Source organism: Perna viridis, chromosome 6 (assembly GCF_037379345.1).
Source record: "Perna viridis isolate PV_CMFRI_1.1 ecotype Kerala chromosome 6, ASM3737934v1, whole genome shotgun sequence".
Lineage (NCBI taxonomy): Eukaryota > Metazoa > Mollusca > Bivalvia > Mytilida > Mytilidae > Perna > Perna viridis.
In genome coordinates this window covers 41,799,437-41,826,725 of record NC_142450.1, presented here as the reverse complement: position 1 = coordinate 41,826,725, position 27,289 = coordinate 41,799,437, and the positions used below count along the sequence as shown (strand labels likewise).

General features: G+C 31.6%; 2 protein-coding genes across 2 annotated transcripts; one reads left to right on the top strand and one right to left on the bottom strand.

The window, feature by feature from the left end:
* Positions 1-658: 658 nt before the first annotated feature.
* LOC148615021 (importin subunit alpha-7-like) lies at positions 659-18,447 on the bottom strand. The gene is made up of 13 exons (XM_088589609.1): positions 18,375-18,447; positions 16,373-16,507; positions 15,561-15,653; positions 15,226-15,322; positions 14,715-14,806; positions 13,881-14,101; positions 13,345-13,444; positions 9,792-9,955; positions 9,185-9,263; positions 8,521-8,646; positions 8,160-8,287; positions 4,442-4,617; positions 659-3,800 (listed from the first exon to the last, which is right to left on the bottom strand). Exons 2-13 carry the CDS (start codon positions 16,505-16,507, stop codon positions 3,613-3,615), a joined length of 1,599 nt encoding a protein of 532 aa, XP_088445735.1. The 5' UTR covers positions 18,375-18,447; the 3' UTR covers positions 659-3,612.
* An 81-nt stretch (positions 18,448-18,528) lies between these two features.
* On the top strand, positions 18,529-26,211 carry LOC148615020 (protein MIX23-like). The gene is made up of 5 exons (XM_088589607.1): positions 18,529-18,679; positions 22,172-22,297; positions 23,830-23,976; positions 24,317-24,376; positions 24,948-26,211. The coding sequence occupies exons 1-5, from the start codon at positions 18,596-18,598 to the stop codon at positions 25,008-25,010; spliced, it is 480 nt and encodes a 159-aa protein (XP_088445733.1). The 5' UTR covers positions 18,529-18,595; the 3' UTR covers positions 25,011-26,211.
* Positions 26,212-27,289: the final 1,078 nt, after the last annotated feature.

The following is a 27,289-nucleotide window of genomic DNA, read 5'->3' as shown; positions in this document are numbered from 1 at the left end:
ATGTGAAAAACTTCCTACTGACCCTATGTTCTATTTTTAGTAACATCGCCCATGTTTTTCCACAAATAAAAAATCCCCACATCAGTTCTATGCAGAACACCATAAAGATCATACCAAGATTTGTAAAATAGTTCCAGCAGTTTCAGAGGAGGAATTTTTTTTAATAAGTAATGTTAAAAATAGACAAAAAAAAATAATAAAAAAGGCACCAACTCCAACACAGCTTAACAGGTTTAAACGAATGTTTGACCAGCGATAGATCTCATCATGCTGAACACTTTTACCTTTTCAGAATTTGACTAAACTTAAGGATTTAAGAGAAATATGCAAAAAAAACTTGCCTGATCCCTATGGCAAATTGTATTTTTAGTAACAGAGGCCATGTTTTTCGACAGATAAAAAATCCAACATTAGTTCTATGCAGAATAATACCAGAAGGAACATACATACCAAGTTTGGTTTTGATTGGTATATTAACTTTATAGGACAAGAATTTTGAAAAATTGTCAGCGACGACGACGGACACCAAATGATGGCAATACTTCACATGGCCCTTTGAAAAACAGCATTTAAATGGGTCTTGGTGTAGTTATCAACCTAAAACAAAAAAATCAGATAAGGGCACTATGGCTACATTGAAGAAAACAAAAACATTACATTTCATTATAAATTTTATTTTCACACATTATGTAAGTTGTGTGTTTGTATATTTTTTTGTTTTTTTTTCATTGATTTTCATCCCTGTAGCACCATTTTAAATAGGTTGTGTTTGTTATTGCTCTTGTGTGTATGCATGTTTTTATTGTGTATTGCTGTTTTTTTTTTTTCAATGTTGCCCACCTTTAAAATTGTAGTCATAACAAATTAACAATTGGCTTGCTTTCCAAAATACTGCATTCAGATTAAATTGTATCAGAAACTAAAATTAATCAGATTACTTTACAAGTGGAAAAGGTTCTTAAATTTTGATCTGCAACTGAGTTATGAGTCATATTATACAGACGAACATGAACGAGAAATCCATGCAGTCATCTTAATCAAACATCTTCAGATGAGTTTCCCTGAACTGACTGATACATTCCTCAATTTATTCCATTTAAATTAAAAAATCTTACAGTATTAAGAATTGTTTCTTTTTGAAGATAAACTCATTGTAATAACCTGTTAAAATAAAAAACGATATAAATTCTTTGAAAGTTTCAGTATTTTTTTTCTTGTGTATCTTGCAAATACTTGCTACAATTTACCTTAAAAATCTGATTTTTTGAAACAAAAGTTCAAATTAACAGAAAGCATGAAAATTTAAATTTGGCAAATAGGGGATCACACTGATGCTATTTCAATCAATGTAATAAAACATTGTTGTTTGGGAGACATTTTAAATAATATCTTCACTTGGTTTTGTTAAATCACATCAACATTATACATGTACATGGAATTACTATCTCAAAAGTTGGGTACACATTAACATCAATTAACTTAAGAAAATAAAAATCCATTTCTTCAAGAAAAATTGTGATTCATACATGAATGCAAATATAAAAATTACATTTTTTATCAAAACTTATCACCTGCTAACAGAGATCTTAACCTGATTTTATATGCACATGTATTGGTACATTAATTTAATCTCTACAAAACTGATCTTGACTTCCATCAGTATGGAGTATAAAAATCATTAACCAAAGTATAAAGAGGTAAAAGAAAAGTGTAGATATAAAGAATCTTACACCTGCAGTGAGGGGGAACATAAACATTGTTATCTTAAATTCAAATGTATTTTTATAAGTGTAACACATTTTTAATATGTTGTAAATGTACATGTATTTTCTCTTTGTACTGTAAGTTGTAGTGTATTTGTGTAAGACAAAAAATTAATCATGCTCAGTTATCTACATTTTGCACAGTCTATAATATCAAACTAAACCCCATATCCACACCACAAAGACTGATATATTTTCACACAATGTGACTATAAAAGGGACTTTGTCATGTGATGTGATCAGCTGACAAACATGTGACTAAACCTTTATCAAAAACACACCTGTACAAATCAGTCTATTTACAATTCAAATCAATGCTAGTGTATTTCATAAAGATTTTGTCACAGGTGCAAATTCATTGATGACAATTACAACATTATAGCATATCAAAATAGACCTAAAACTGTGAAAGGACTATCATTCGTCAGCATGAGTTAAACATGTCAAAATTAGCATGATCTGTAGTGCTTAGGTTCACAGGAAATCTAAATAACAGAAAGGTTACATGTTTTTTTTTTTTTTTATTTCAGCGACAGAAACAATTAATCCTAACAAACAATAGTACTTCCACAGTGTAAGATTGGAAAAAGCAAAGCACATTTCATGTTCTTAAATAGAACTAAACAAATCTTATACATCAATGTCTAAAAAGTGAAAAAAAAAAAACATCACCCTTCAATTACAAAAACTAAGACAAAAATACTTTCAAACATTTTTTTACGTTATCCTTGAAAGTGTTTAAGAAATGTATACCTTTGAGAATATAATGTAAGTTCAAATAACACATTTTAAAGATCTGTCCAAATTCAAACTAATAACTGAAACAAAGCAAATTGAACAAAAATCACTTTGTGAAATAGATGTCAAATATTACAGCCAGAACAAATTTAAGAACAGGGTACAATGCCTTGATATTTTGATGAAGCAGGGCAAAATTAAGTATTCTTAAGAACAATCCCTAAGAGAAATACAAAACAATGAGTAGTAATGATCACGATATACTAAACATAATCAAGTGGTTCCTTCATAAAGACATTCAATTACAAAAACTTTAATAATGAATTGACCATTGAATTCATATTGGAATGGGGTCGTTGGGGCATAAGAGAGAAAAGAAACCTGTATCACAGTACATGTTCTTTGGAGAAATAAAACAACCTGTAGATTAAAATTAAATATAAACACATAGCTTAATCATAATACATCCTGATCTCATTTTACAAAATTTTGGGCACAACATGTTTTATAAAAGCTTGACCATGTTGACAATAAACAGTCATAGTAATTAACTACCTAAGTATATTGGAGGATCAGAGAAAAAAATCAGTGCTCCAGAATACAAATAAGAGAATTGTAATTTTTCAGGGAACTTTTTTTTTACCCTATATAGAAATAAAGATATAAAAAAAGTTACATGAAACTTATGTCTGATCCATCAAAATACTTTTTAAGCATGCCATGTCATGTTTGAATTGTCAGTGCATCTGAAAATCCATGGCAAATTATCTACAAAATATCAGTGACACAGAATTTAACAAACACATTTTCAGCACTAAATACAGATGTTGAGATCACAGATACTGGATACAAAGTAACAAGCAAGATCATAGATCAAGCCAATACAGTATTATCCTTGGGCCTGGGGCGGGTCCCTTCCACAAGTCTCACCGTCAAACGTCGAGGGGGAATGTGTCCACGTCTTCTCTTTTATCGTCTGTGGTGTCAGGTCTCCAGTAAAGTTGGTGTCTGTTACACCACCATGTCATGGGGGAGTGGAAACCACTTTGAGGACCATGTTGGTTTTCAGTCGAAGTCGTTCCACATTAATTTGAGGTGTGGTTTTGATGCTCTAGAATTGAAACCCTCCCATTTGTGCATTATTTGTGTTAAATTGGTATTGCTGCATGTTTTCGTCAACTTGAGGGGCTACTGCTTTGTCTTCCTCATCTGTTCCAAAGTATTTTTCAATCATGTCAAAAGCTTTCTGGTAAATTTCTCTGTTTTTATGACTTTGTAAGAATTCTATTCTATCTAAACCTGTAATAAGAATTAAATGATTAAATACTTGTACTGCAAAGGAATTTTAACTATTGAACTTCCCCATTCAATTAAAACTTAAAATGTTGTCCTGTTTTCTAGTGGCAGCTATCCTAGCTTTTACTTTTTTGAAAGAATATACCACATCATTTATATACACCCTCAATCAAATATGTAGTTAACAATAAATTATTTTTTTTTCTGAAACACTGAACAACTTCACAGTCAGTTACATATTTACTGTTAAAAGTGATTTCTACAGTCTCATTTTAGAATCACATTTCTTCTTTCTTTATCTAATAAATTAATTTCAGAAGTAACACCCTTTCCGATATCAAAGATCAAATTTTGTAATGTGACTGTGAGACATCAACCGTTTTAGAATGATTTACTAGTTGATTTTTTATACAAACTTAAATAATAAGGAATGAATGTTACATATTTTTTTGTCTACAAAGAAATAACTTCAATCTTATGACCACACTAAATAACCTGCATAGCAAGTTATTTTCAAGTGTGCACTAAGGGCATTGAGGTTGTTTCCAGTTAAAATAGACAGAAAAAATCTAACAATCATTCCTTAAATAAATTTACAGTATAATTTCCCACACTTTTTAAGTTAACTACTTAAAATAACCTACCAAAACATTCTTCAATCATCACAGCATAAGGGTTAGTACCATTATTTTGTTTAGCATCCTGATCACCAAGTCTAAGAATGTTTTCCAAGCCATTCAAAGCCACATGAACAATTTTAGAGTCCATAACGGTCAACAAATCACACAAAGGAGCAATACAGCCTTGTTCTACCAAGAACCTAAAAAGAAAAATAAAGGAAATGCTTTATTTAAATCTCTTTCTAACTCTTTACACTGTCATTAAATATTTAAATAACTTGAAGGGTTTCCTCTGCGTTAAAAATTTTTGTGCCAATCCTTGAGCCAAAAATACCTTTTACCACTTGAAAATATTTTGTGCTTCCTATGAAAATGTTTCCTCAAAAACATCACTTACATAGCGGGGAATATTGTCTGCAACCTGTGAGTTCAAATTACTGTACACAGTCAAACCTGTCATAACAACCACTTCTATTCTGAACTTCTTGTCTTATCTGATCTTTCAAAACTGCCAAACCAGTATTATTATATGTTTGAACTTTATTCAAACGAACACCTGTCTAATGCCTTCTACCCAAATTTGGCCATAAATTACAATTCATGTTACCCAACTTTTGTCCTGAAATCTAGAAGAAAAAGTCTCGTTTCAAAACGAAATCTTGAAAGGGAACTTTGCTTACGCTTGCACAGGTACAAAATGGTGAAGAAATCATATTGAAACTGTTAACATTTGATCAACAAGTTCAGCCAATCACATTATTGGATTCTAGAAAACCGGCATACATAAGTGCTGAGGATTTTGGAGTGACAAATTATGTCATTGAGAAAATGAAAGCAGAGTCTGTAAACGATTTGAGAACAATGTTAGTGATTAGGAATGAGGACATTAATGAGTTATAAGTAGTTTAAATATGCCATCAGCAGGAGAATCAATGCAGACTGGGCCTTTGCCTCAAGTTTGCAGCTGAATGTGGAAATACTAATTTTAAAGTGTCAAATGGGAGTAAGGAATTGTTGGTTAAAAAACAAGAGGCTCCAGGAGCCTAAATCGCTCACCTATTTAAATTTTTGCCTTTCAAGGACAACAACTCTTACATGGAGTCGTCAAACAACTTTGATCCCTGAAGACTTTTGTAGGCCTTAAAATAAGAATTAATTCAACAACTGAAAGTTTCATTCTATCTATCATAGTTCTCAAGATATTGGCCAAGTGACACCTATGGCCATGTGAGCTAACAACAATGCATTTGAAAGTATGACGGGTGATGTCAATCAGGACACTGTAACTGAATGGAAAAGTAGACTGCCTTCATTGTGTTAGGGTTATCAGCCATGCAATATATTCAACATGGATGAGACGACTTTTTTTTACAAAGACGCAAATAGAAAAACATGTCAGTTTTAAAAAGATAACTATGCCAATGGAAAGCAGTTATTAGAAGGAAAAATGTTGCTAAAATCAATAGAATTATTTATAAAATCAACTCTTGATTTCTTTCTGTTACTAATTATGCCAATAGGAAGGCATGGACTATGAAGATTTCATGAAAAATCTCAATTGTAAAATAAACTGACAGAAGTGAGATGCAACATATGACCATGAAAACTTTTACCGCAAATACACCACAGACTCAGTCCATGAAGCAGGAAATAATCCAGGCAACTACCATACATATACTCCCCTGTCAGTCCTTGCCTTCAAATTTTTTGTCCAGTAGCCCTTTGGGCTAGCAAGTTTGAATTTTTGGTAGCCCGAACTCAAAACTAATAGCCCGAAAAATTCAGAAAAAAAATAAAGAATTTATCAATGAAAAATGACATGCAAATTATCCGAGGAGTTCGATTGACATCGCTAAAATTTTTATACCGAAAACTATCGACGGACAACAACGACCCTCAAATCAAAATAAGAACCACGGTAATTTTAATTTGACAACTAAATATTATGTTGTCCCACAAGTATTTATGAAAGATTTTATTATATAAATCGATCAGTTTTTATTTAGTTTTACTTTTTAATCATAGTTTTTATAGTAACTCTAACATAAAATAAATGTTGCGGCATATTGCTGTTTTTAATTAACGCCTGGTTTTCAGATATCGTCATGTTTAACTCGGAATGATTTGACACGAAAGGAGAAACGGTTGGGAAAGTAAATAATGACAAAAATAAACAATAGTGACATTGTCATAACTTTGTAATTATATTTCAGACAGAATGTAAACACAACAACGTACTGTAGGTCATTGAAACACTTTAATCTTACACCTTCACAACTCGAATCTGACTAGCCCGGTCGGGCTACGGACATTTAAACTGTACTAGCCCAAGGCTGATTTTACTAGCCCCGGGCTTCGGGCTAGTGGCTAACGTCGAGGACTGCCCTGTAAGTCAGATTTTTTTAGACTAAATGTTTAACTGCTGGAAAGGGTCCCGACTTATAGATGAGACCTAGCTTATGAACTAAAATTTTCAGCTTGACAATGTCAAAAGCTTGATAATTGACATTAGCATGAAACTTTACAGCTAAAACATGATGCAGTAAAAGAATATTTACTGTTTAGTCTTTATTTTGCCACAATACCGGACTTTCATGATTTTATTCGTATTTCCCACTCATCAATTTTGTGTATTGATTTTTACCTGTGTACACTCGTATAGCCAAAAACCCAAAAGTGTAATAGAAACATGACTCATAACGTACCATAATTCCTAACAAACGTAATCAATATTTTATTTATGACAATTCTTTTTGAGAATTTTTTTTATCTTAAGATAAAACCCGTTAACTTATTGAACAATCTTCAATAATGTGTTGTTAGAGTATCAAACTTTCTGTTTTTAATATTTGTTGTTCCCTATATTTATGATTTCAATTTGGGTTCTTGGTTGAACCAAAATTAGAATGCATGAAAAAATGGCTGTATCAAAACAACTCACATAGCTTGTCAAGAATTTAATTACTTAGTACTATAAAAAAACAACTCAGGTCTGGCTTGTAATTATTCATTTTAACATTTATTTAAGTTGGAAGTTAGTGAAACAAGCAGGTATACTTACCACATAAGGAATGTTAGCAATGCAGCTGTCAGAAACCAGACTGACTTAAAAGCGGGTCAAGGCTAGGTTCCAGAAATTTTGGACTGAAAAGCGGGTCCGACTTAAAGGTGGATAGACTTATACTTGAGTATATACAGTAAGCTTACGTTAAAGATAAAACGGTTCATTATGTGTGTATTATTTAAAATTCAATTAACAGACATTTAAAAGACAATTTATAATGATCTTGGATCAACAAAGAAGTCTTATCATAACACTCATCACAATGAAAATTCTAATTACTTTGAATTGGATGATGAAGATAAACTGTGCAGATCTTCTGTTCCTGAAAAGGTTCTAGAACAGAGGTGCAGATATGATAGTCCAACTATTGGAAATTGTGTAATGTCAATTACATTTGTGTGCAGATCAATTTTATCCCAAAATATGATTTTTTTGGGGGCTAAATGTGCAAATGGTGCCAGTAGAAACTCTGCCTCTGTAACAGAGAAAGTTTCTCTTACACACAGTCTTAAACATTTGCTGACAACACAATTGGCCAAATGATCATTACATAAAGCTTAGGCTAAAGTGACTATAATAAGGAAGTTGATTAGAAATGATATTCATGTATTTATGATTATCAACTATTGAATAGAAACAAACCATCGAACTCAATGCTAATATAGTAGAGAATAATACCTAATCTGTTCTGGAGAACCTCCTGAGGTTGCATTGGTTATTGCCCAAGCTGCTTCCTTTCTTGTTTTGAAATCTGCTTTTCCCAAAATGTCAATTAAAACTGGGAATATGTTGGCATCTATCACAGCCTAAAAATAATTAATGTGTTTACTACTAACTACTACTAGAATTGTGAGAATATAAAAATAAATATATCTGCGTTCTTATTTGAAATAAATTTAACAGTATGAATTGCCTTTTGATAGACCAAGATTGCAATTTTAATGTCCTTTTTTTTTTTTTTATTTTTTTCATGTAATCACCACTGCATGTAATATTTTCAACCAAACATAAATTAAATCTATCACAATAACAGTCCTACCTGTATTTGAGTTCTGTTACCAGCTGTTATGTTTGATATTGTCCAGCAGGCTTCCTTTCTAATTGACTCCTTTGTACTACTTAACAGGTGTAATAAACATGGTAATGCTGAACAATTCAGAATAATCTGTAAACAAAAGTATTATATACATAGCTTGAGCAGATGTCTCTTCTTTCTTCATATTAAGTCCATGAACTCCAAAAAAAAAAAACTCAGAAAACAAAGGACTTTAATTTCCTGACCACAAAAACATCCATTGAATAGATATTAAAATATCTCACTGAGTTTTAAAGTAACCTAGGAGAGACAGACAAATAAAAGCCATCACAAAAATATTACAAGATTCAACACATTTAGAAAAGGGGCAGCTTTAACACTCCATTATAACTTCCAAAAATTCAGTAAGAAATTATAGCAATATTTCAATTAATGTCAAGAATATTATAATTAAGACTTGAAATCAAAATAACCCAGTCCCTGTAAGAATCAAGTGTGGTGAAACATTGTATGAAAAGACCCACTGTTTCTAAAGTCTAATTCAACTACTTGCACCATCAGAATCAATGGAAAAAGACAAGACTTTCTGTATCACTTTGGAAAACTGATTTATAATTCAATTGCAATACACTGAAAATAAACAATCCTCACACAATGGCATACAAACCTGTGTTTGGTAATCGTCACCAGTCACAATATTTCCTACTACTCTCAAAGCAGCAGAAACAACTGTCTGATGGAAATACCTGAAAAAAAAATTAATATTTCTGACCATAGCAGTATAAACTGCAGATGTAACAGTAGGCAGTTGTTGGATTCATAGTCTACTTGTGTTGCATGCAAACACCAAATAAATGTTTGCAATTGGCTTAAAAATATTACATTTGTACTACATAATTGAAGTGTTGAAGGTCATTTGTTTATTTACAGTTTTTTATATTTGACCAAAGGTTTAGCTTTGACTGGTCTATGTCAACTGATAATATTTGTAAACATAATCATGTAATTGTGCATAGCAAGACAATTTCAACTATTTTGTCATTTGAAGGACTTTGTGACAATTCATATTATTAACTGTAATTTTTGAAATGATATGTAAATTCTGGAATTTTGCGATGTTAAACATGCATACTATGGGGAGATTCATGGTCCATAGGGCATAATATGCAGTCGAAATTTGTAACATCTACTGATAATCCATGAAGCAAAACACCTCTGAAAAAGTCAAGTGTTACAAAACAATAAAAATTGCACGGATTTCTGGATTGGCTTACATAAGTAGCTCAACAAGTCTTCTACAGACTCCAGCATCAATAACAGCCTGAATCTTCTCATTTGGTCCATCTGATAGGTAAGATAGAGCCCAACATGTATCAGCTAATACATCCTTATCATTGTGGAATAACAATCTGGCTAATACTGGTAAAGCTGGAGATACCTTTAAAAGAAATACATGTATGAATCATAAACTGTTACAATGAATAGATATATTTATTGAAAATATGATTTAACTAATAAACACTAAACAAAGAACTTAGGTCTTTATCAAACTGGAGATAATAAACAAAGAAAATTCTTCTAAGTTACAATTTTGTTCAGAACAAGGAATACACATGTATTGTATTGAAATATTACACTTCAAAGGGGCAGAAATTCAACTAGACATTGCCCCTAACGGAAATAATATCCCCACAGTCTGATAAACTTTGTACATTTGGGGACCAGTGTGGACAAACGATAGGGAACAAGGGTTCAGAAATTTTGACAGCCCATGCTGTACATTTTATTAAATTTCAGCTTATGTTTTTGTCAGTCTTTTTACATGCTCAGACGAAAATAAACTTTGTATGTAGTTATTTTAAGATAAATATTGGAAAGTGTTATTTCATCAGATACTCTGTCTTTTACAAAATATTAGAGTGAGTGAACGAGTTTGGTTTCGACAACACGTGGACATTCCAACATGTAAACATAACATCATATCTCTCAAGACTTTTTCATCACATAGGCAAACAGCTGAAAACTTCTGAGTGATGAAAAAAATGTTGATTACTTACAAAAGAAAATCAAGAACACATTTTGTCTATTGATTTAAATGGTCTGTTGACTTCTGTTTAAACGATTCAATTGACAAATTCATAATTACAAACTACATGTACGACCGATTCGAAGTTTCAGTTCCATGTGCTATCGTTACCTCTGAAAGATTGACGGGAAAATGGTGGACTTGTCAGTCTTTTTTTCTTAATTAATAAAGGTATGAAGATTCTCTGAGTTACTTCAATAAATTTGTATAGGCAGTGGGGCTGCATGTGTACCGTTAATTCAATTATGCAATCAACTAATCAGTTACAGGTAAATCACAGTCACAGGTGGCTGCACATTGGCTAAAATTGATACATACCTGTCAATTAATTTCCAATAAACAATTAGGAGACTGGTAGACAGGATGTTTATACACTAATAAAACCATGCAGACTGTAATTTATAAGGGTTGACATTTTTTTTATGTCTGATATTGGAAAATTGTCATCGGTCATTTGCAAAATTTATCGGTCAATAACCGGCATTTTTTACCGTTTCCAGATCCATGATAAGGAACAATTTTTATGGTGGATTGACTATGCATTTTTAACAAACAACTTCACTGCCATTTCTAGAACACCCAACTCCAAACCACAATCAGTACTGTATTTTCTTGTTGTTGACAACACAATGACATAATATGAATGAATCAAATTTACTTTAAACATAAATTCCTGACAATGAACGCATTCTGATTGCCAATACGGCAATTTAACACCCCATTGAGTTTCATACTAATCCTGCAAGTTGTTGAGGAGGAGTTCAGACAACAGATGAGACCAAGTTTTGCTGAAAAATGGCTAAGTTCAAACAATCACTTTTTCAATTTTAGCCCAAACATAAATTCCTGACAATATGCACATCCCAATATGGTAATCTAACACACCATTGAGTTTCAATACAATCCTGCAAGTCATTAAGTAGGAGATGTGGACAATGCATCAGACCAACTTTTGCTGAAAAATGCTTCATATGTTCAAAAAGCTGCCACTTCTACAATTTTTGCCCAAACATAAATTTCTGACAGTATGCACATCTCCATGTGGTAATATTGCATTACACAAAGTTTCATGACAATATGCTGCAAACTGCTTAGAAAATAGTGAGGAGAAAGACAGACAGGGTGAAACTGATATACCCCCACCCCGAACTTCTTTTGCAGGGGGGTATAACAAGAAAGCCAGAATAGACTTATCACCTGAAAGAATTTAAAAACTTTAATTGCACATCACCTAAGAAATCAATAATATAAGATTATTTAATATTTTTTCAACGAGAGGGAGTTTTTCATGCTTATCTTGTCGAGCTGCTCTGCCACGAGACAAGATGAGCATGAGAAACTCCAGCAAGTTATTGATTATTAATCATCTTCCATTGTAGACTAGAAAATATTGCCACAAATTAGCCATTATTTCATGCGCAGTAAACAAACAGATGGTTATTTGGATTATCAAATATTTCCATGCTGTTGCTTGTATGTCACAAGAGGACATAGAAACTACCATTAATTTTCTTTCTCATTCGGCTGGCTAAGATTGAAAACAAGCATTCTGACAGTATTGCTGATGCAATACAGTGTCCCCTTTCGGCCTTTGAACTTATTGCCTTTATGAAATTTTTTTATATATGTGAACTAACAATGGATGGTGTTATTTTTTAACAATCAAGAGAAAATAACTCTTGAACAGCAAAAGCAAATTCCATCAAAATCAAACCTGAGCTTCATTTTACAGTAGATAATCACATTTTTGCATTACAGAAAGCTGCATAAAGACATTCTCTTTCTATCACCTGGAAAGTTGAATATAACTTCGTTATTATGAATTAAAGGGCAAATAACTCTAGAATGACAGCAGCAATTTGCATCAAAATGATGACATAAAATTTCATGTAATTTTCTATGTCAAAGGGCCATAAGTTCCATACAAACCATTCTGCCAGAGTAATATTTAAACTTAATTTGTAACTTGTCATGATAAGACTAGCTAACAAATATGAAATCAATTGGATGAGGCATTACAAAGAAAAGTCTGGAAAACATAAAATTTTATGAAATTTTCTATGTCCAAGGGTCACAACTTCTGTAAAAATCATTCAACCGTAGCATCATTCGAACTTAACTTGTAACTTGTCATGATAAGACTATATACCAAATATGAAATCAATTGGATGAGGCATTACAAAAAAAGTCCAGAAAACATAAAATTTCATGAAATTTTCTACGTCCAAGGGCCATAACTTCCGTAAAAATCACTCAACCGTAAGGTAATTCGAACTTAACTAGTAACTTGTCATGATAAGACTATATCCCAAATATGAAATCAATTGGATGAAGCATTACAAAAAAATGTCCGAAAAACATAAAATTTCATGAAATTTTCTATGTCCAAGGCCATAACTTCTGTTAAAATCGTTCAACCATAACGTCATTCGAACTGAACTTGTAACTTGTCATGATAAGACTATATACCAAATATGAAATCAATTGGATGAGGCATTACAAAAAAAAGTCCAGAAAACCAAATGTGACTGACAGACTGACGGACGGAGTGCAAACCTAAGTCCCCTTTGGCATTTGCCGTAAGGGGACAATTACCGTATAGCAAGATCAAAGGGATTTTAAACAAAATAGCGATAAGAAGAATTATTTGCTTATAAAGACATATAGCCTATTGTATTGTTTTTTAGGTACATAAATTACACATAAATACTATTGTCTTTAATTTAACACATCATACTTACTTTTACAAAATCTGGAGGGGGGTTTTTTCCTCTACATAAATTTGACAAACACCACACTGCATTTCTTGTCATCGATAAACTAATTCTTTGACTTAAAACTCTGAAAACATATCACAAAAATTTCATTCATCCATTCATGTATATTGTTTTTTAATTTAAACATGATTGGTACATTTAGCCGTATGTCCCCTGCCTACACAAAAAAAATTGAAATGCAAGAGTCTAATAATTCCTGTAAAATTTGTAGAAACAAAATGATCATGCAATATACCTAACTATATAATAATCATACACAATTTTAAGAAATCCCTACAGCAGTCTCCAAGGAGTTGTGTCCATAAAGTGTTCCAAGAGTGTTGCATTTACAAATTAACAAACTTCCATATTTCCTTTAAAAAAATTATCAAATCAAAATGGCAGCACAATAGATAAAAAACAAATGGAGACTAAAAGCCCTACAAGATGCACAGACAACTGGGTTTTCATGTCATCTTACTTGTGGTGCCAAAGAAAAAAAGGATTGATGTAGAACTTACTGCAGTAAAGGAACTAGAATTCCTTCACTCAACACATAATCTCTACAGTCTGGGCTATCACCAGCAATGTTTCCCAAAGCCCAAACAGCTTGTTCTTGTACATCCTCAATTTCACTTCCCAACAGGCGAATGAAAATGGGAACAGCTCCAGCATCAATTACTGTTAAAGTCTGCTTAGATGTTCCTGAAGCTATATTGGTTAAGGCCCAGGCTGCCTCAAACTAAAGAAACATAAAAATCTTGAAGATAGACTAGAGTAGAATGATGACAGAAATATTCTGCCAGAAGATAGTAAAAACCTTAAAGCAGAAAAGATAATTACATCAACAATTTCATAAAATTAGTGAAAAGTTTCTGGTTGGATATTTTTTTCCACTTTTAGTTGTAAATGTAATAACTGTGGTGAAAAATTACAAGTTTAATATTGGGCAGGAACTAAACTGCTTTCACCTAACTCTTTGTGAAAGAACGTGTAAATGAGGTACAAATTTACGTGGTGTTTGTTGCTCATTCAATCCCAAAATAAATATAAAATCCCCTCACCTCCCCTTTCTAGAGAAAAAAACTTCAGATGTTGGAAACCATGAATTCAAAGTTCCATGAACTCACTAAAAACTGACAAACCACAAAAAATATATTTTCACAGCGTGACTCAATGTAGATGATTTACAAGGCAAACATTCAATTCCTAATGTAAAAAGGTACTTTTGAAAATTGTTTAAATTGAAATATTCATAAATTTAAGTTTTCAAATAACATTTCTCGATTAGCTTAATGCTAATTTCCTGCGTCTGAACCAATGGAACAATCTTTAAAGTCTGATTGTGTACATACCTGTAAAGTACAGTTTTGATCTTTCTGTAAGAACTCTACAAAGCGGGGTATTATTCCTGTTGTTATCACCTCATCAATTGGTGGATTAGGCTCTGATAAAAAAAAATTATTACAGTCTATGAAAAACTAGTTAATTCGTTTGTCTGACATTTCTGATAAAAATACTTCAGTCCAGAAATGGCTCATTAGGTCATATTACCTGCTTAGTTTGACATACACTGATAAGGACATAGTATCCTGGACTTTCTATAGATGTAGATGCTCTTAAACACGAATGGCTCAAAATAATTCCGTCAGAAGTGAATTATGCATTTGGAAGTGATTGTTTGAGCTTAAAATGCAGATGCACAGAGTGTTATAGAAAGTTTTGCATATTTCTACTGGTCGAGAAATCAGCGATATAACAACAATGCACTACCAACAAAGTCAATTTTATTTGAGTACAAATAGCTCTGTTCCTCATACACAAGGTCTAAAATCACATTATCTTAAGTTGGATCCCTGAACCCACCTCTAGAGAGAAGTTTTCTGAATCTTTGTGTGGCTGCTTCTTGTTCTGCTACATTATCACTGTAAAGAGCCTGTATCATGTCCTCACCAATCCCAATCTAAAAACATTATTGATTTCAAATGAAAATATTACTACATATTTTGTCAAATCCATATAATATTGTTTTGATATTGTTTAAAAAAATATTAAAATATTCTGTCAGAACAAATAATTACTAAGTAGCAGTAGAAACTGACGTGCATAACAAATCTACTTTCCTTATCTCCCATTTTCTCACCTCAATCATAACACCCAACAAACAAATAAAACTCATACATGCTGATTAAAATACTTACAACAGCAGATGTAGAAGAGGTGACATTGTCTTGCAATTCTGCACCAAAATCTTCTGGGCCAGCTGGCATGGCAACATTTCTTCTTTTAAATATCTGAAAATATATCAAATTTTACAACTGAATTTAATATTGACCACAGATTTCTATTTATTAATGGAATTGTATCTGCTGTGTTGAAGACCAAGTACATAACAGGGGTAGATATTATACAACTCAATATTAAGGAAATTAGTTTTTTATTGTATGAATTCATAATCACCAGTGTTAGAAACTTAATTTTTGGTCAACATAGACCCATCATAATTTTATGTAGGCCACTCTGTACATTTCATAGGAAATTGGGCCAATTTCAACACAGACCTGCTTGATTTTACATAGACTAGGTCTATAGGTCTACTGTTAATTTCTTTTACTGAATCACTAAAACAGGGAATTGGCTTAATGAGTTATCTGCTACCAGTTGTTAAAGAGTCATAAGAGTTGGCCATTTTAGGAAAGCAAATGAGTAAGACTTTTTCCTTCAAGTGCATCCAACAAACATTGCCTTGCCTTACATGTACACCTACATATAAATGATGCTCAACCTTCTTACATTTTTTACCTATCTCAACATTTCATCACATTCAACTGAAAAGTTTTGATACCAATCAGAATAGGTTATTTTCCTTAATATCACTGATTTCTTCATATGAAACATTATAATGTATTTTTCATGGTCACAGGTTTCTTTCAAGAAGCTTTGAGAATAGTAAATTTAAAGCCTAAAAAACCTTGCAAGCAAGAGTATAAGAATGTAAGGATGACATTTTAACCTGTTCATCTCTTTTTTGTTTTCTTAACTGAATTCCCTCTTCCTCTCTTCTCCTCCTTAGTTCCTGGGAGTCTAATGCCTTGTTTTTATAAGACTTTATTCTATGGTTAGCAGGACTTGACCCATCTGCAGACATCTAAAAACAAATAAGCAAGTGTCTAAGTAATATACTTCTGTGAAGTAGGGCTTTGAATAGATTAAATGAGTTTTAGTTGCAGAAATACAAATGTATATACTGAGCACACACAAAGACAACATTGTCATTAATGTAATTAAAGTACTTTTCAGGAATAATAAACTTTTGTAAGAACAAAAAATTTCACGGAAAGGATATAGAACAAAAATTGGAATACATGTAGGTCTCTTAATCTTTTAACTGATTCTCATCTAATGAGACTTTTACATTAATAGAATAATTGCTATAGCATTTACCTTCTGAAGTACATTTGTATACTTCTGAAGAATTAAGATTGATAAATTTTATACACATTCCTAATGGAGCATAAATGGCTGTATTATCTACTAGGTCCACTATACTTATGGCCAGAAAAAGGATCAATATTCAGTTTGTACCTTCAGAATCTGGAGCTTCAATATATCATGACAGCTTCATATCATATACTTTGTAAAAGCTATTGAGAACCAAGCTAGTCTGCGAAAACATTCACTAGCTTTGATGATTAAATATAAATCAGTTTTACCCATTAATGGCATCATTCTTGGGTGCTTACAAATATCGAAAGGATAACAAAACAAAAGGCAATCAAAACGAAATGGAATGAATCAAACCGAAATAAAATCGGAATAAATGAATCAAATTGAAACAGAATAAAACAAAATGAATTGAAAATGAAATAAAAGAAATCTTCAAATATGTTTCACAGTTTATAGGTTCCATTTTTATAACCAATGCCAGGCAATACAGCCAAATACAGATTGGAGCAAGTATATGGGCTATTCAAATATACATTAGGAAGATGAAAACTGGGTAGGGTCTAAAATGTGTAACCCGTACCCGTACAAACTTTTCTCTGAACCCAAATGATGTTTTGCTAAAACAATTGTTCTTGCATTATGTAAAAGACTGAAAATTGCACAAGATTTGGAAAAGTCCATTTAAATTCATTTCTAATCAAGAAAATGATGTATATTTGTCTAATATTTCTTGTTTGATCGTTTTTCTGAAGTCAATAGGTATAAAATGTGTAACCGTAAGTTACACATACCAATTATTTCAAAATATCCATAGAAACAAGATGGCGGATAAACAATACGTTCAGTGCAAAATTCTCGTAGGAAAAATAAATTTTTTATTTTTTCAATCTCGGAGGCAAGAACGAAAAATAATTGTAAGGGAATCATAGTACAGAACGACATGATTAAAATGTTAAGTTTTTGAAACAAACCGTCGAGTAATTACAAAAATAAACGCAAAAAACCGCAGCAAACAATCTGAGGTGACTTGGAGTATAGACAAAAACATCCCGCAGGTAAATTTGCCGGAACGTTACTCCCGCACAATAGCGTCCAATGATAAAACCTCGCATTTTGACTATAAACAAAAAATTAAAATATCCGATGATAACATGAAAGATAAACATAAAATGTGTGGTTTTATGTTATAGAACTAAAACAGTACTATTGATTGAATAATAAACAGGCCGTTACAGGGCTAACAAAATGAAAGGTGACATGAATTTATGTTTATTAGGAAGCATTTCTGGTTTCACCTGCCTCACTTTATACTTAAATATAAATTGCTGTCTTGCATTTGTTTTTTTTTTTGTTTTTTTTGCGGAGCCAACAAAGGAATTTCAAAGCACAAAATAGTTTTCAGCATTGTTCTCTTGTAGAACTTGCAGAAGATCAGCTGATTTTCTACTTTTTCGAGCATGTTATGTAAATGATTTTATTTAATTTTGATTCAGTAGCATAACAGATATAAGAACTTACAATAACAGATAAATGAAAAGAAGAAAAAACTACCCTGAATACTGGTATACCTTTAATTTTTAGCCAGGGAAACGTGAGTTCCTGACGAACTTTTCATCCACCATTGAAGATTCAAGCATGCGCAATAAAATTTAGTGGCGAAAGAAAATATTAAAATATTACCAGACTTTATAATATCAATCTAAAAAGGTGGTGTATTTATGAATACATCTTAAATTTTGATAATTTAAAAATTCAATATTTTTTTTATTTTCTCGGTCGTACGAGAAACATGTGTTACACAATGGCTGCCTCCAGTGACACCGGTATGATGGATGAACTTGATGATTATTGTGATGATTTTTTGCAGTTTCAAGTGAGCATAACGTTGAACTATATTTAAAACAAGGACAAGCGTTTTTTATTTTTGTTGATCATCTTAAATGTCATGAGATAAACAAATCAATAGACCTTGTTTCTGTAACTAGTGTAAGGTCATTATTGACCTCTGACTCTGATTCGGTCTCTGTCAAGGAGTGCTAGAACCTTAGTGTCAGTTTAGTCAGTACTGGTAAACTAAAAAAAATAAGTGAATAGAAATCTGTATAGTAAGAAAACGAAACCCTACGGATTTACAAAGTCAGTGTATGAAATCTAAAGCCAGTTAAGCCTGTGAAAAATCATGTGTGCATGTTTTGGGTTTCAGTGTCAGGAGCTGTTTTCTGATTTGGCCGCTCAGTGGGCAACCAAATCAGAAAGCAGCTCTGGATACTGAATCCCAAAAGGGATTACATGTAGTCCAGATAGTCATGAAGTTTGATGGGGCATTTTTGTAAATCTGACATTTATGGAGATGACCAAACAAATTAGAAATTAGCTTCCGAAGGGGGCATAATTATTTGCGCATGGGAATCGAACTTAAGTCTAAGACCTCAGACCCCAAGCATCCTTTCAGTAGAGGATCCAGAAATTCTGAAAAGGGGAGGATGCACATGTTTCTTAGGCCTTATGCCCACTCCTGTGATGTTTTTCTCTTATAGGATTTTAGGCTCACTTTTTAGGAACAGAGCTCTTTGTTCTCAAATAATATTTAATTTGTTGATAATGCACCACTTTGTTGTTATGCAACCAGGGTTTGTTTTCCAGGATTTTGAAAGCTTCAGTCAATTTTGCGTGAGAAAATGAGGATTATTTTAATGGTATATTATTTGAAGTATTATTTGCATCTGACATAAGATATTTCAGTATCATCTGTTATTTACAATACTGTGTAAAGATATTAAATAAATCTTAAATGTACATTGCATATGAATAAAGCACATTTTTTTCACTGTTTTCTAGACAGTTCAAATAGCATATATACCTGAGATTTAATTTAAAAAGAAACTTCCCAGCCTTTAAGAATCATCAAAAATAGAAATCCATTTACGGCTCTTTTACTTAACCTTTGACTTGATATTCTATATAACCCTGACATAATTTTAAATGTCAACATTGAAAAAAAAAACTTTTTTCTGCATGGCCATCCTTTGTAAAAACACAAAAATACATCTAGCACAGTGTAGATAACTAGATATAGATTTGAACTGCCTTAACATACACCAGTACTACATGCACTGGACAGATATAATTATATATTTTCAAATAGGTATTTCCCATGTGTTGCCACATGAAATGCAATTTTTAGCACAATTTCAACTGACAAATATGTCATTATTACACAGATATATTTTGTAATGGTCATTGAGGGGTTCATTGGTAGCATAAATGATACTTTCAAGATCATAAATATTGCCGACATACAACTACAAAATGGAGTGACACCTGGGTATTGACCAAATTACCCACATTTGGTTTACATTCAGTTTTGATGTACAAAAATAAATGATAAAAAACACTGTTTATGTCATTTTGAAATAAAGTTAACAAGAAGAAGTAAAGGAATTTTCTCACAAAAATTTTGTACCAGCATTTGAACTTCATTGAATTTTAACCATGTGCATTAAAGTAATGCTGAAGTAGTCAAGAGATTGACATTTACTCCACATGCCTGATTAGTGTAATGTATTGGTGAATTAGGTGATTGTTTCTATAAAATTTTCACACTTGTTGAGAGTTGTAGTTAGCTTGGAGTAAGAAGATTGTCATTTCGCCACTTGAACTAATGTTGAAATTACGGCTCTTAATGTTTTTGGTACTTTTAAAGATTTGCTTAACATGCTTAATGTAATATTGATCTTTGTAATGGTTGCATTATGGTTCACTTCTCAAACTCAGACTGGTAAAAAACTACGTTCTAATCTAATTATCATGGGTTAATACAGTTACATAAAAGCCTTATATAAACATATTCTGTTAAAGTTTGGTAATACCAATTTATCTCCATCTTTTACATGTTTCACTTTCAAATTGCAAGTAAATAACAACAACAGCATATTTATCTCATTGACCAATTATAAAAGAATGACTAGAATTGCTCCCATTACCAGTGTTATGATATATCATTCTAATTGTACCAATTATAGAGGAATGACTTAGCAGAGTTGCTTCCATCACCATTGTTGTAATATATCATTCTAATTGTTCCAGTTGTAAGGGAATGACTTAGCAGAGTTGCTTCCATCACCATTGTTGTGATATATCATTCTAATTGTTCCAATTATAGGGAAATGACTTAGTAGCATTGCTTCCATCACCATTGTTATGAAATATCATTCTGTGGTAGCTGTTCGTGAATCTTAGACCTCTTATCTTAAACTCTATCATGATCCTACTGAGTTAAAATGCCTAGTGTGGCTCACTAAGCCTGGCTATATACATGATCACTTTCCATAATTGATAACCAAATAAGATATGGGCCAAAAATATATCAAAGCATAGAAATAATAGGACAATTTAGATACATCAAAATCCAAGAACATGGCCAAAAGGAGAAAACATGAATCTTGATGATCTGCATACACAGTGTAGAAATGTAGCTAACAGAATATAATAATAAGATGCTAAATCTGCAAGTGAAGTCAGAAATAAAAATAATAACAAGAGCTACCAATATGTATAGTTCATATAAAAGAAAAAAAACAGTTTAATCAGACTACCAGTATACATGATTTAGTTCGGGCGATTTTTAGTTTGGAGGAAATTTGTCATTAATTTTGTAGAGAGTGTATCGGTGACCCTCTCCAGATTTTTATAAGTAATTTAGTTTCATAATACACATAAATATTTAAGCCAAGTAAAAAATATGTGTGGTTCCAGTTGCCAGACCAACCCTAGTTTTTCCACCAACCCTACCCACTTCAGGTAATCCAAATTTTAAGCATAACTTCTCTGAACCGATCAGTTTTTAAATAAGTAAACACTAAGCGTCAATGGCTGCTTGCTTGCTGCAGTTGCAGCTGTGGCCTTAAGACGACTTACAGCCTGTTGATGTTTCATTTCATATACTGACCCTATTTGATTCAAATAGATGACGGAACCACCCGTTTTTTTTATTTGGCCTTATTATTAAAGCCAAAACTGTGTTACAGGAATAGTAATTCTACCGCCTAAATATTATTGCTGTGAAGGCCAGTACTACAATAAATTTTTACTTTTATGGTTTCTGCACCCATGTATATTATACTTTATTAATAGAAATATGATTTTTTTGCTCAAACTGGTTATCAAATAAACTGCTAAATGAGGTACATATGTAAGTACTAAGTAGACACATGTACATGTACATGCAATCTTGCTTTGTACATGAAACACAATTATTCAGATTGTTCAAAGACATTAATTCATATAAATGATACAGGATTCTACTTAGGAAGTTTAAAAGCAACACTATATGTATATGTTAATAATATAAATTGATATATTGTAGGATCAGCTGAAGAGAATGAGGACCATAGATGATAAAGTTATTTATGAATTAAACAATACTATACCCACAGATTATTTTGCCAAAAATTTAAATATTACAGACCAGTGTAAAGATTTCTATGATCAAGTAGGTAAATTTATTCATTTCCAATAGGTACTGAATAATACTAAAACTATTTTTTTTTATTCAACCATGACAACAGGGCATATGTTAAGTAATGAATTTGAAATTTGGGAAAAAAACTTTGTTTGCAATTACAGCATCTTTGCTAATATTGACATGTACACATAAAGCCACAGTTTTTTAATTTATTGGTTTACAGATTTTTGACTTGAAGGAATCGGGTCAGTCGGTTGGAAAAAAAAACAAAATTAAATGGGAACCAGAAACTATATTTTAAATAAAAACATTTTTTTTATTTTCAAAGATTTCATCATCTAACCTGACATAGTTTAGAAGTGGGATTCTAATATACTGTATGTACCTTCACAACATTTATAAACACAAATTCTCATTCCAATTTTTTAAGTGTCCAATAAATTCAATGTGCAATACTTAAACAATGTTAATTTCCTCTATTTTTTTGCATCTATAGCCTCCCTCACAGTATGACATAGTTAATAGCTTAAAATAAATGTGGTAATAAGTAACTAAAAAGTTTAGTTAAAATCAAAGTACAAATCTGAGTTTTAAAACAGGATTGATCAAAAACATGTACTATTTAATTTATCATTGAACATTGTTTTGGTGTAAACAAGTTGTGTAACAGAAGGGCTTAATGAAAAGTCCATATGGAAAAAAACCTACAAAGTACAGGAAGAATTCAGAGACAGAAAATTGAATATATAAACAAAAAGATAAAAAGACATTTTTTTTTACATTTTTCTTCTCTTTTCATTTAACAATTACATTTAGAGACTTCATAACTTTTAAAAAAAAAAAAATTGTAAACAAATAATTATAGTTTTTAAATCCAAAAAATACATTAAAAACTGGTAATTTGTCATTAATTGGAAGACAATGAAATTTTTTTTTTCAGTATGATTTCACTTTAAAATTATCCTGTGATTTAAAAATTGTTTATAAAATTTCAATAATTATGGAGGGTGAAATGGTCTTCAGAAAAAAAAAGAAGACAACAAATTATGTTTTAACTGGATTTTCTCAGTTGTTTTATAAGCTGTCTTGCATATTTCTACACAAAAAATCGTAGCTTTGAATTTCCAGTGTTAACTTGTTTCCCAAACTACTAAAACCCTTAAACATGATTTTATTGAAGTGGTGAAATTAATGCCGCCATTTTAGGTTGATTTTCTCAGTATATGTTTACTTTGTCAAGTTGTTGAATGAACGAAACTAGAAGCAGGCATTGTCCGTAACTTTTATTTTAAAAAGTAGATGTTACAGTTTTGCATTTGCCTTTTTTTGTAGTTGGTGGCAGTAAAAATAATAATTGGAAAACTGAAATTATAATTTTATTTGATTTCTCCTAGCTGCAAAAATTGGGTCAGCGGATCTGTAAACCAACAAATTAAAAAACTGTGGCCTGAATGATTATGCTCCAACTCTTAGGATTTGACATTAACTGCCATATCAAGCTGAATTCAAGAGAGTACTGTATTTAGGAATTGAAAATTACTAATCCTTTTCCTTTTTAGCTACATGACTCTCATGAAAAGAGGAGTTCCATAATTAGTAGATGTTTATCTAGAGTTTCAAGTCGTGTAAACAAACAGAAGGAAGATCAACAACATGATAGAGATAACATAGATAAACTGAAAGCTCTTAGAAAAGAACAGACTAAGGTTTGTCTTATAAAAAGTTAATCTGTGTAGCTTGGAACTTTGGTTGGTAGGCTGATCACTCCGGTCTGTACGGTTTCATCTAACTCAGGATTTTATGGCTAATTCTATGTAAAAAGTGATGAAAATCATTTAAGCTTGCATTGATGACTCAATACTCTTGTGAAGTATCAAAACAGAAATAATGTCACCAAAAAATAAATCAAAGCATTAACAAGCTCTCAAGTTTCTTTTGATGAAGAGTTGAGTCTTCATTTATTTGTATAAAATATCCTTGTTAAATTGTGCAAATTTGAAGTTTTGTATTTTTGAATTTGTATTTGTAATCTTTGCTTTTCTACAGTTAAGGTTAGTCCAACAAGAAGTAAATATAGAAGAAGTAATAAAAGATAGAACAATTAAGGTAAGCGGCAAAGCCATATTGACATGAATGAAATACTGATAGATTCCAGGTCAAAAACCCACCACTCTCTGTAGTACCAAAAGCACAATGTTATACATTGTATGTACATAATCTGTGTGTGTATGTTGATCAAAAGTAGTCAGAATGAATTCGAGCTTTAATATCATGTTTGATATTTTCGGGAAAAAAAAATGTGTATGAATATTTAGATAGATAAGTATTTTGTCTTGAATGTTGTGTTAGCAGATATGAGGAAAATGTAAATTCCATTTTGTGAAAAATTTTTGTTCGTACATCCAATGATTGTACTATAAGTATGATGAATTGAAATCCTTTTTTTTCAATCTTTACAATGGTATCAATGTACCTATAACCAACATTTGTCCTGAGAATTTAGCATACAGACAAAAAATTGTCATGCTAATTTTAACATGAGAATGTTAGAAAAGTTAGAGGTGGTTAGTGAGACCCCAAGTGGATTGGACGGTAACCATTCACAGTTATAGAATTTTAATTACCTTTAGCATGCTTCCAGGTTAAGTTTTGTACTGTTTTTTTTTTTCATTTCCAGGCATATTATGAAAGATGTAGAAATGCATATAAACCTCCAATAGATAGATTTCCAGTGGTATGACAAATGTTCAAGATCATAAGGGATATTATAGTTAGTAGATGAGATGATGTAACAACTGATCAACATCTTTGGTTGTGCAGTAAAGGAAATACACTGGATGTGTGTCCCAGACATTAAAAAGACCGTTTGTACTGCTGAATGTGTGGTTATACTGAAATGATGTACTTCTGATTTCTTAACTTTTTCTGTTATGAACTGTCACAACTACATGTATTAAGGCATATTATTATACGTTTGTTAACTGTACATTTGATTTCTCAACTTTTTTCCTATTATGAATTTCTTTTCATTGAATGTCACAACTAATAAGACATGTAATAATAAGTAAATTGATAGGAGGATACCTACATTCAAAGAGCATTTTTAAGTTCAGAAAACACTGGAATCACCAATATTTTTTGGTAAAGTGCCGGTCTACTTTCTCATTTGTTCCTGAATGAAATCTTCCTAATTGAAGTATTTGTTTCTACTCATGTACACATAGTGGTAAAAGAAGTATTTGTTTTTTTAAACAATTTGTTGACTACTCATATGTTCATTTATATCAATTGTATTCCCTAGTAACAAGATTTCTGTCATTTATATACACTGTAACACTATTTCTACCAGCCTTTCATTGAAAACGGAGTCTCTTTTTTAATTTATTTTATAAAATTTTTTACCGATATAATCAGACATGTGGATATACATATTGGGTACGCAGCCTTATTCAGCTGTTACTTGTGAACTATTTCCATATGAATGATTTAAAATCATTAATGTTGCTTCAACACACAAATTTTGTTAACAGAAACTCATGGAGATAGGGATATTCATTTTTATTGTTATCACTTCTTTTTCAAATGGACCTGACACATGAATAAACTTGCAACAGTTGACTAGATGGGAATAAATTTCTAGATATAAAAATACCCATAATATCAGTTTTCAATTTTTGGTATGCTATATAATGAATGAAGAGGAAGAAGTCTTTTTAATGCTTTCATATGCTGTTATTTTGTTCCAGTTAAAGGTTTTTGATAAGCAATTTTGAATTGTTTTTAAAAGTGTTTGTGTTTTAATTGGAACTTAATATAGAATCATGTAACTGGTAGAGATTGGATTATGTTAAGGCAATCTTGTTCAATATAATATTGTAATGATATTCAGGAACACCATGATTGATTAATATTTTGTATGATTAAAAATGTTTTATACAATAGGCACTTGGTTTTTATTTGCTATCCTTACCAAAGAAACATCTTCATTGGTGACACTAATATTTGCTCTCTAATGACATATGTGAAAGTAGTATATGATGTGGACACTTTTTGCAACATCCTGAAAACATTGAGCTATTACAGTGACCTCTCTTTCTGTTCATATAGAACATTTTTGTCACCATATTGGGAAGCTGAAATTCCACATTATTAAGGTTGTATACTGTTAAGTCTGTTCATTATCCTGCATAATGTAATTGTCTGGACTTTGTCAGGATGTGCTTAAAATTACCATTATATGGTCAGAAATTATTAATTTGGAGAAAGTCAGATTAGCATTAATTTACATGAATTTCCATATACCTTTGTATTTTTCATGAAATTTCAGTTGTTCAAACTTTTTTGTAAGAGGTTTAGGATATTTACTTTTTTCCATTGTATGTAGTAATGATTACATAACTCAATAATTTCAATTGTTTACAAGAATAAAAAGTCCGATTTTCATAGAAATTATACCTTCCACTTTCATGAGGGACATATATATATATATATATATATATATATATATATATATATATATATATATCTATCTATATATATATATATATATATATATATATATATATATAGATATATATCATACTATCCCATCATCCGTCTTTCTGTCTGTTTGTGTTCCCAAACTGTGTTGAATTTGAAAACTTTCCCAAATTCTTCATTTGATGGTGATGTTGAATATGTCAATGAGACAACACCAGGATGAAAAATGTTGGCTCAAGGCTACCCATGGGTCTTTAACACCACTGGGCAGGCTGCTGCTAGTAGCCCCAAAACAATATTATACACAGGTACATTTAAATAGTTGCCTCTTTATACTCCAGCAACATAAAGTAAACTGAAAGTGAACACAAAACAAGACATACAGAGGCTTGAAATTAGACTTGGGACAGGCACAAAAATTGTGGAGGGAGGAGAGTGTTAAGTGTTTTGGCATAATCACAATCCTCCCCCTTTTAAAACTAGTCACTGTAGAAAATCCTATACAATAAAAAAAAAAACACCAAATATTCAGTTCAAAAA